Raw genomic sequence first — 11,088 nt, forward strand, 5'->3', positions numbered from 1 at the left:
ATGTTTATTAGCTGTACTTGAAAGCAACTTCAGCAACCAGACAAAACATCTAAGTCATAAATATGCCTGTGGAAGGTTTGGAGTAAGTCATACATTTTTATGATTTCATTGTGAAATTGATTGGTCAGATGGGTGCTCCACCTATACTGCAGCAATGATGCACCCTGTGTCTCATACTGTTCCTATTGCATCACCGCCAGACCACTAATAACATCAGGGCTCATCATCAGGGCAGAGTGCCTTGACCTCGAGTATAAAAGCGCTATTTCAAGCACATTGCCATGCTCAAGTAAAACACACTTTATTATAATAAATCTGCTGTTCCACTGATTACATTTAACAAAAAAAAGGAACAACGTGCTGTTTGTGGTAATGAGGCCAAATGGCGGTCACTGTTAAACGTTATGCGGCATCTTGAGTGGCACTTTCCTGGTCACATTATATTTATCATTATTTAAGAGAAGCAGACGGATGCTGGGATAATAAAAAAGGGAAGCTTAGCATCTCAGAATAGCCTTGCTACATGGGACCAGCTTGTGTCTTATGATGTTAATAATTAGGGCTGCGACTAACCGTTATTTTCATAATCGATCTGCCAGTTTTCTTCTGGATTAATCAATTATTAATATTGTGTTTCAAATGGTGAAAAATACAGTTTCCTAAAGCCCAAAGAGATGTCTTCACAGATCTTGTTTTGTACGACTCAACAGTCCAACAACCCAAAGCTACTGAATTTATTATAATGTTAAGACAATATAAAGCAGCAAATTAACACATTTGAGAAGCTGGAACTACAAAATGTTGGACATTTTTGCTTGAAAAAGGACTCCAACAATTAATTGTTTATCTAAATAGTTTCTGATTAATCAGGGATTCCACAGGGTCTTAAAAAGTCTAAAAAAATCTCAAATTTAAAATTAAAAATCTAGGCCTTTAAAAGTCTTAAATTCGCTGAAGTATTGTGTTCTAGGTCTTAAATCATTTTAAACGGGTCTTAATTTCCCTACAAGTGCTTTTAACATGATTGTTAAAAAAAAATACATGTTTAGATAACTGAGGCACCTAATCTTTCTAAGTATCAAAGTCACATTTTTAAATCATATTTGTAACCCATACACTATTTTTGTGTGTTTTGTAAAGAAGACCTGTTTCGTAACGATACATTACGGTGTATCTAATAGATGAATTATTTTACAGTGATCAATAAGAAAAGGCCCTTTTAAGTTCACAGAGAAAACAAATCATGACTTTGTTTTTACAGTGACTTGATCCTAGGCGGTGATCCTAAATCAATATTTCCATTATTGCAGATGTGCAAGTTGCCTTGCAGAGAAACAGCAGAGCTGTAGAGATTTGTGGTACTGGTGGAGATGTTGAAGTGCCCACTCTCTGCAGCAGTCCAGCTAAAACAAACTGCCGTCTTTCAACATTCATGCACACTCAAGACTTTTTCCTTCTTAAAGAGCACAAAGTCAATTCTTATTTTGACCGTGCCAGAGAGAGTATAATCATGATATGATGCACTCAGGTACCTGATACATGCAGGAAAAATGAGAACGATAGTTATCTCGCTCCCTGGTTACCTGTAAGCTATGGTTCATTGTTTGGCTCGGTGTGTTTTCACAGGTTTAGAGAGCGCAACTGGAGCCACTAAAGGAGCCATGAGTCAGCTGGCTTGGCAGGAGCGACCTGCTCTGTAGAGGCTCATAACAATCCTGTGCGGCTAATGTTTGTTCCCTTTCAAGCATTGTTAAAATGTTTTGTTTCTCAGGCTGCTCTGTCCCTCCTGATGCTGAGGAATCCAATTTTCCCCAAGTCTCATCCTATTGCAAACTACCACTACTCAGGTAAGTCATATACAAATAGCATTTATTCTGTCTTTATAGTTTATTATATAAACTTAATTTTTTTACCTGCAATATTAAATGGCTGTTTACTGACGGATGAAATAATTAGGTCACGAGTCTTTTGACAGAAAGTCATCTATTTGGGTAATTGATCAATTGTTTGTCATTCTGCAGCTTCTCAGTTGAGGATTTTCTGTTATTCTTTCTCTTATGTGATTTATAAACTGATCATATTTTGGTTTTAGACTGTTGAGCGGACATAAGTTATTTGAAGATATCAACTGTCATTTTTTTAATTTTTTCTGGATGAAACGATTCATTGAGAAAATAGCAATAGGTCAGTTGATAAAAAAACATAATCGACATTACCAGTCACAGAAAGTTGACTTAATTGATTCTGATATAATTGTTGTAATTTTCTGGCGGCAGACAATTTTCTGCCGTCCATTTTTGCCTTATCTGATAAACCCCACCCAGCTGGCATTCAAATGCTCAAAACAAATGCTCATAATTAGTTTCAAAATCCAGATTTCAGCTGAGATGTATTCTGAACACGTTTGTGTTTTGGTTCATAATAATGGGAGTGTCAACAACCCTTTTCCTCCCACTTTTTCTTTTAACCATCTACTGTATCAGGGACTTTCTAAGGCCTTGCCTCAAATCAATGGCAGCTGCAGCAGTGAGTGTCAGGGTGGTGGTAGGTGGGGGGGAGTGGGTGACTGTGGGGGATTGTCAGGGTCAACAGCATGAGGGAAGGAGAGGAGCAGGGAGGGGGGTTTACAGCATGTGGCTAATCCCAAACAGAAGACAGGAGAGCCATTGTTTATCGTGTGGGTGTGGTGTGTGTGTGTGTGGTTTTAAGGGTGGGATTAAGTATGTCAGGATCTGCACCCATTCACAATCTAGTCTGGAAGCAGATACTTGCTGATTGTTTTTAAACTGCTGCATCCCTCTGTTTTTAAATGTCTCTCCATCAGGATCAGACAGCTGGACCGCAGCGGAGAGACGCCAGTTCAACAAAGGCATCACTGCATACAAGAAGGACTTCTTCATGGTACAGAAACAGGTAAATTGTGGTTTCGAGCACAAGAACGGGAAAATGGAAACTCTTTGTTTTAGTGTAGGCCACACATTAGCTGTGGACTGATAACCCTTCCAACAAAAAAAACTGTGCTTGCACAATACTGTATTTTTCCTAAGAATCGGTGGACTGAGATAAGGAAATACAGTCACTCTGGAACAATGTTTCCTTCTAGTTTAATCTTTTGCCGTGTCTCAGTCAATTATTGTTTTTCCACAGGACTGCAAAACTATTTAATTCTAACCACTTCAGTGATCAAGAACCAGGCCAAATTATGTTCCGTGTTCAGTTGAAATTTGATTTCTGAATGTGCTTTAGGCTTTCGTTGTTGTCTTTGCAATAGCGAGTAGCTGCAATAAAGCTTCTCAAAACAAATCTCATTTTATTGTATTATCTAAAAAAAAAAAGACATTTATTCGTCAGGGCTACAAAAAAGACAATTGTAAACAATGAAAAGTATACAGAATAAAAACAGACGATACATATAAAAGCTGCATGTCATCTGAGGTTGCTCTGTTTGACTCTGTAGCAGCTTTAGAATTACCTGAAAAATTATCTTATCTGCTCAATAACTAATAAATAAATAAAAACGGAGAGAAATTAAAATGGTGTGACTGTGTGTGTCTTGGTTTACAGGTGAACACTAAGTCAGTGGCGCAGTGTGTGGAGTTTTACTACACGTACAAGAAACATGTCAAGATCGGGCGCAACGGGACGCTGATCTACGGCGAGGCGGAGCCGCTTGAGAGCAAGACCACTGAGGAGGAGACGGATCACAAGGTTAGTCCGTGCATTTATATGCCCCGCAGTAACCGGTTATGTTAAGCGAATAACCGGGTTATGCCTGTTCTCCCCGTATACATGAGCGAGGAAGAATGGGGAGAATACAGTAGGTGGCGCTCTGCCAAAGCACAACGCTTTTTCTTCCGCTTGACCTATGTCAACATTACACCGACTGGCCACTAAATTAGTAACTACTTCACACGCTCTTGTCATCGTGTTGGAAAGCACAGTGCTCTCACCAGATGACTGACAACTTAGTTTGGCTCGTCATCTGTAACCAATGTCGCCCAGTGCCGGGTGGAATTAACAAGCTAATGTTAGCTAACTCACATTAACGTTAGCCAGCGGCCGGAGCGCGGGGGGGGCACAGCGTTTACGGCCCCTACCGGTGTTGGCCGCTACCTCAGCGGGGGGGTGAAACAGACGGGCCATAGGCTCTTTGCTGCCGAGGGCCCACCGCTGATTCGGCCAACGCTGTTTTGTTGTATCACAGCAACGATTTGCATTATTTCCGGGTCAAAAAACACTCCAGCGGGGCGCCTGGGTAGCCCACATGGTAGAGCGCGCACCCATATACGGAGGCTCAGTCCTGGACGCACCGGGTCCGGTTCCGACCTGACCAATTTACTGCCCCCGTCTCTCTGCCCTTTCATGTCTAAGCTGTCCTGTCACAAATAAAGGCCTACAGAAAAATACTTTGCATATCTACAACGTGAGACTGAATGTGTGTCGGAGGGGGACAAGCAGTTCAAAAGTTGCGGAGAAAATTCCTGCACACTCTACCTTGCACAAATATATTACGTTTAATAGTAGGCAACGTTTCGGTACTAGACCATGTTTAGGCAAAAATGTTTTTGCATTGAAGATGGTCTAGTATCGAAACATTGCCTACTACAACAAATAAAGGCCTACAATATAATAAAAATAAACTTCCAGCGGAGTGGGGAGGGGCAGTTGGAGCATGCGCAGACATTTAACCCGATCTTAAGCTAGGTTTACGGTAGCTGTGGCGTGCGAGTAGAACCAAAGCTTTGCTCTGGTTAAGGTGTATACATGTAGGACTGGTGTCATGAGTGACATGCCATGTTTAAAATCTGTAATGTGTGTTGTTGCTAATGTGTAGACGAGCAAAAGGTCATTTTGGAGAACCAAGACCCTGACATTATGCAGAACAAAACACTGTTATAAACAATAGCATACAAAATATTTGTTTGCAATGATTTTTCCTGACAACGGTGTACAAGCTTCTGCCAACGTGATTTCAGGAGCAGGAGTTTGACTGCAGGGTGATAAACATGAAGCTGCAGTGTGTCGGTTCAGAAATAACACAGCTCAGAATATCTACGATGACCACTCGATTCTTAAAATAAAGCGTGGACACGGCTGCAGCTCACTCCAGCTATGTCACCATAGCGCCTTTAGCAGAAACATTACAGGTACAGGGCGGGTGGTCGGCATGGTGACTGTGCAAAGCTACATGCATGCATGGAAACGTAGGGCTGCAACTAACGGTTCTTTTCATTGTCGATTTCATCTGCTGATTATTTATCACGATTAGTCGATTGTGCGTTTTGGTCTATAAAATGTCAGGTTTTTCCAAAACCCAAGATGACGTCCTCAAATGTTTTGTTTTGTCCACAACTCGAAGATATTCACTTTACTGTCGGAGAGAAGAAAGTAGAAAAAGAAATGACTCAAACCGATTCATCGATTATCAAAATAGTTGGCGATTAAATGAATAGTTGACAACTAATCCATTAATGGATTGATCTTTGCAGCTCTAATGGAAACTCATGTTCAAGAGATGCAGTTTGACACTTGTCATGTAATATTGCCCCACTGCAGAGCTTTCTAAACCGCCGTCGAGCTGTAAATGTATCTCCTTTGTGTCTTACACTCGTCTTCTTTGGGGCCAGCAGGTCTCTCACAGATTGGAGCCACAGAGGGAGGAGGACAGCAGGAAATGGGAAGGGTCAGCTGACAGGAAACAGGATGTCTGCCCCACCAGGGTGACACACACGCTGCATGCCACTGAGAATGTGAGTGTGAAATGAATTATGAGCTCTGCGTGGTAAAGGAAAGTATAATAAAATAAAGTAGACCAAAGGATGAATGGTCATCCCACATGAATGAGTGCAGTGCGTCTTTGCGACGATAACATGAAAAGGGTTAAAGGATATGATTTCATTCTGAAAATCATAACATCGCTGTTTGTTTACTTTCCAGCATGAACCAACTCCCAGTGTGTAACCATTGTCATGGGCAGAGACATTTATTTTGATCCATTTTTACGTTTTTTTTTTTTTTTTTTTTTTTGTCTGTGATCAGTTTGCTGTGAACCCTCGTTTTGCTTCTTGCATTTACAGCTAAGGAAGTGTCTTCTAAAGTCTTTTTAAATATCATTCACGGTATTGAAGTATTTTACTGTACATGCCCCATATTTAAGATGACTGTCCCTTTTCCAACACTTGTTTTGGAAAAACTCTTTCAGACTTGTCCCGTTGTTGACAAAGTCCATCTGAGATACTGAGAGTTTAAGGATAACCTCTTTATGAATCACATACTCACACACACTCTCCTGTCAGGCTCTTGGAAGTAATCGGAAAGGTTTTCTCTCGGTGCTCTTGTTTTTTTGAACTCCTCATCATCACGTTCAGTGCCGGCGGTAATTCCCGGCAGCTTGACAGATTATTTGGTTCCTGGTCTGTTTCCGCAGTAAAGATTACAGTAAAGTAAACTTAGAATTCCCTCTGTGGCAGCAAAACACCTTACACTTGCCATTACAAACTCTAGGAGATTCAGCTGGGCTTCCTGAACACTTTTAGGGCTGATCAAACTTTCCAGCCTCGCTCCTTTTTTTTTTTAATGGCTACAAACAACCCATAATGCAACACTCTCTGTAGTTACACTGTGTTTCAAAATAATATCTAGTGTGGCAAATACGTACATGTCTAGTCCTTGAATATAATACAGCCACTACTTTTTCAATTTCTTTCATTTCCAGAATAAATAATGTTGATAATGATAATAAAAAAAAAACATGATCATGATATCATCATGATAAACTCCAGAAGTAGGCCAGTACTCCAGAGGGATTACTGTCACTGTGTTCAATTTATTAATACTGTGGTGGTGGTTATAGTCTAATTACCACTGTGTTGTCTCTTATCTATGCAAACGTGCAATTTCTCAAAGCCAAGCCTCAACATGTGTTTGTTTTCACATACATTTAGACCCCCTTTAAAGTGAACGCACCCCTGTGCAGGAGGGAGAGAGCGAGGTAGAAAGCTGAAAGCTGCGAGTTCGTGCTTAGAAACCTCCTTTGGCCTCATCACACTTTGCCACACTTGTCCTTTTGGACTCTTCCTGTGTTGCCCTGGTGGCTGCCTGTTGGATTTGCTTCCCCCTGCTGGATATTGGAGAGGAGAGAACTTGGCTGATGTTCACCTCTCTGGATTGCGTAACCCCCATTATGTCTGTCAGCAAACAATGACTCCACAAGAAACCTTTGTCATTTGCATTGCATTTAACCGTTTAGCACACATAATAAGTTGTCGATCAAAGTGCCCAGGCTATGTGTAATTTAGTTTTCTTAAACTGTGTGTAATTTTACAGTACATGTTAACGTGCATGCCATTGTAATGCTATCCGACATGAAAGGTTCTCATAAAGTAGCTTCAGGCTCATTATTTATATTCTAATTGCTCTCAGTGACCGTGCTAAACATCTTTTTGGAGCTTTCATGTTAACAACCGCTCTCACTTTTATTGTGTGTGTGCGCAGCCTGGAACCGTCCTGATCATGAAAGGCCAAGAGGACATGGGGAAGGAGCAGCAGCAGCAGCCGCCGTCCTGGGTCATCCACCCCCCTCAGCCACCCCCTCCCAGCTCCAAAGCTCGCAACGACGGCAACGCACGCAAGACCAGCCCTCCGACAGCCAACAAAGGCCCAGCTGGTCAGGAGGGCGAGTTCCCCTGCAAGAAATGTGGCAGGTCAGTGATCTTAAACATCCCATCAGTCACTGCTGTCGTGTTGGAGACGTTGGCATGGCTCTGGTTACTTATGCAAAGCTGACAGCAGCAATTTACATGAGTGGCGTTCCACTGAACTAGCTGGATATGAAATACCACATTTCTGCAGGAAATGTTGCTACTGCTGTTGCCCACTTGGACTATGCATTGGTAAATAGAGGCAAGTGTCTCATGGTGTTTGAAGAAATCGACCCCTCCTGTAAAGCTTTGATTAAATAACAGCCCGTACTCTGACAACACCGGGGCCTGTTGTTATTGCCAACTGTGTCCTAGCAACCAAAACACAGAGTAGAGTAATACAGCACATTGCACCTCTCGTCAGTGCAACTCTACACAGTGGCATGACACGCCATTTAAAAGTGTGCTCATTATAGATGATCATGATCATCACCACTTCAAAGTCTCATAATGTATGTTTACTGGATAGCCAACCAGGCTGAGTAGCCATTTTACAGTTGTTGGATACACATGGACGCACATCTCATGCAGCTGCAGACCCACTGCTGTGAGATCCATTGTTCTGGTTACTCAGCCTTAATTTCCATACATCATACTGCACTTTGATCACAGTCTTTATGAAGAGGGACTAAGGCAGTGAGGATTATTATTTAGGGCTGCACAATATATCGTTTTTTTTTATCGTCATCGCAATATCAACTTATATTCACATTGCAAAAGGCTGCACCGTATCGCAAAAGACAATAGACACACAGAAAACTGCACATTAAAATGTAACTGTCATTCTTTTTTTAAGTGGTGCCTATTTAATTTAATGTTCAATAGGAGAATGTTGGAAATTATTTCCTTTCATTTAAACTCAACAAGTGATTTGTTGTATTTAGCAGAACATGAAAGCAGCAGAAATGCAGAACTAAGTACATTTTAATATCTGTTCATTTATAGCAAGTTACATCATCGCCATATTCAACAGTGTTATTGCATATTTTCCTCCTACCGTGCAGCCCTACTATTATTACAAAATTACAGGCTTCAGAAACAGAATATGTGTAAGAACCTTGTACTTGTAGTGTCGAACAATAAGCACATTTTGCCAGTTTTAGCACCCAACTAAGCCCCAAGTATTATTGCTATATATCCTAAACAAACATGATGAGGGGGCTCCAGTTGGTATTTTCCAGTCATTTGTTTTATGCTTTCTATCCGTATTTCAGAACACTAAATTAGTCACCCTGTCAAGAATTCGCTGTTCCCATTTCTAAGTCTAGCTGATGGATGATGTTGATGTTGTGCGTTGGTATTCTGGGATGTTTACAGAAAGTCACCGAACTCCTTAGACTAATAAGAATGATAGCATTTTACCCTTTCAGACTCGCACCTCTTTACAGAAAAGTAAGGACTATTTTTAAATGTCGGTCTCGTGTCTCCTCAAGCAACAAAGTTCAGTCACACATCACACACGTTCCAGTCCCACTTCCTACACGGAACATGTCTGAATTGAACGCTGTCCGATTGACGTCCATAGCAGCACGAGGTTACATATGCAGATCAAAGGCACGTCCTTCTCCTTAAGAGCTCGGTCATAAACGTATCACTCAATTGTCATCTTCATTTACGCAAGTATTTTATAAACCGACTGTGTGCGAGCCAACATTAAGCCAAATGTTTTTCCCTCTTGTGTTACGGGGCAAATGACACGACCCTAATAATAAATAATCCGACCAGCTGTCATCCATGACAACTGCAGGAAATAAACTGACGTCCAATGTCCAATTTCCAATCAAATGTTTCAGGTACAGCTGCTGAGTAAAAAAAAAAAAAAAAAATAATGTGAGAGTCCCAACTTAACAACATGCCATTTTAGGCAGCATGATTCATTATCATAGAAATGATTGAACTGATGAAAAGGGTTTTAAAAGAGGATTCTCCAGTGGGAAGTAGGGAAAGCTTCCTGCGCACCCACACTGGGTATTAATTAATAATTAATTTCCCAACGGCTTTAAAATCTTCCGTCTTTGATGGAGGGTGTGCGAGAACCGAGACCACCTCCTTTGATGTTGTTACTTTTCCGCTTCCTCTGGGCCACCAGGTGAAAGATGCAGTGAGATGACTGTGGCTCCGGACACAAGCGTCTCAGTGACCAAAAGGCCACGACCTCACCAGCCTGATAAGCCCGTAAAGTTGCGTATGCCAGGTCTGAAAACGAGCTTCAGCAATAAGCTCTTCCCTCTTTTCCCCGCAGGATTTTCTACAAGGTGAAGAGCCGCAGCGCCCACATGAAGAGCCATGCCGAGCAGGAGAAGAAGGCGGCAGCGCTGCGGCAGAAAGAGGCCGAGGAACGAGCCGCCGCCGAGGCCGCCGCCCTCGCCGCACGGCAGCAGAACGGGACGCGACAGTTGGGCGGAGACAGCACCAACGACGATTCGTCGGACGCAGAGGACGTGGACGATGAGGACTGGCAGTAAGAGAATGGCCGCACACACTGACTGCAGCGTGCAGCGTGGCTTTACTCTCTGGGACGGAAGGAGGGAAATAAAAAAAAAAGAAGAAGAAGAATCCCCTTCTGTGAACTCTGTGTATTTTGTGGAACAAGACTTCTGTTGCTTGGCGCTTGGTGTGTGTGTGTGTGTGTGTGTGTGTGTGTGTGTGTGTGTGTGTGTGTGTGTGTGTGTGTGTGTGTGTGTGTGTGTGTGTGTGTGTGTGTGTGTGTGTGTGTGTGTGTGTGTGTGTGTGTGTGTGTGTGTGTGTGTGTGTGTGTGTGTGTGTGTGTGTGTGTGTGTGTGTGTGTGTGTGTGTGTGTCAAAGAATGTGTGTGTGTGTGTCAAAGAGTGTGTATGTGCTTTCCAAAACTCACCAAGGCCCCCCTTTACTCTGCTTGAAAAGCTTTTCAAGAGTTACCTCTCTTGGTCACAGGGCTCGGTAAAAATCAAAGCCATGCTCTCGGCGCTCTCCATGCCCGGCCGCGGCCTTTCTCAGCACTTCAGAGTCTCGCCCTGCTTCTTTCGACGGGCGGAGAACTTATTGGATCCCTTTTTTTTTTTTTTTTCCTGTCTCTCGATGAGCCACAGCACGCGCTTGCTTAAGCTGCATCCCAACTGGATGAAGTTTTGGCGATATGAACACTGAAATCTTGACAGCTGGGGGAGTGCGGCGAGGCGAACAAACGGAGGGCCGTGTTGTTAGCGTCTCTGGTCTAAGACGGACAGACGGAAGGACGGACGGTTTGAGAGATGGCACGTTGCAAACCGTTGCCTTTGTTTCGCCGCCACTCAAGGCTGCCAAAAGCTTTCTCAGACGCATGATGTGCACCAAATGGGTTCTCTCTCTCTCTCTCTCTCTCTCTCTCTCTCTCTCTGTGTGTGAGCGTTGTTCATTTGGGCTTTAGTTC

General features: G+C 42.6%; 1 protein-coding gene across 3 annotated transcripts in view; it reads left to right on the forward strand.

Annotated features, from left to right (window-relative positions):
- Positions 1-10,373, forward strand: part of mideasb (mitotic deacetylase associated SANT domain protein b) — a 30,468-nt gene extending 20,095 nt beyond the window's left edge. For 2 of the 3 annotated variants that reach the window (XM_028564984.1, XM_028564985.1), the window contains exons 8-13: positions 1,772-1,847; positions 2,825-2,913; positions 3,565-3,708; positions 5,628-5,750; positions 7,495-7,703; positions 9,943-10,373. In XM_028564984.1, coding sequence (XP_028420785.1) covers positions 1,772-1,847; positions 2,825-2,913; positions 3,565-3,708; positions 5,628-5,750; positions 7,495-7,703; positions 9,943-10,165 — 864 coding nt within the window. In that variant the 3' untranslated portion in view covers positions 10,166-10,373. The remainder of the gene's footprint in view (positions 1-1,771; positions 1,848-2,824; positions 2,914-3,564; positions 3,709-5,627; positions 5,751-7,494; positions 7,704-9,942) is intronic. The other variant, XM_028564986.1, reaches the window with a different exon arrangement.
- Positions 10,374-11,088: the final 715 nt, after the last annotated feature.

Source organism: Perca flavescens, chromosome 20 (genome assembly GCF_004354835.1).
Source record: "Perca flavescens isolate YP-PL-M2 chromosome 20, PFLA_1.0, whole genome shotgun sequence".
NCBI classification, from domain to species: Eukaryota; Metazoa; Chordata; class Actinopteri; order Perciformes; family Percidae; genus Perca; species Perca flavescens.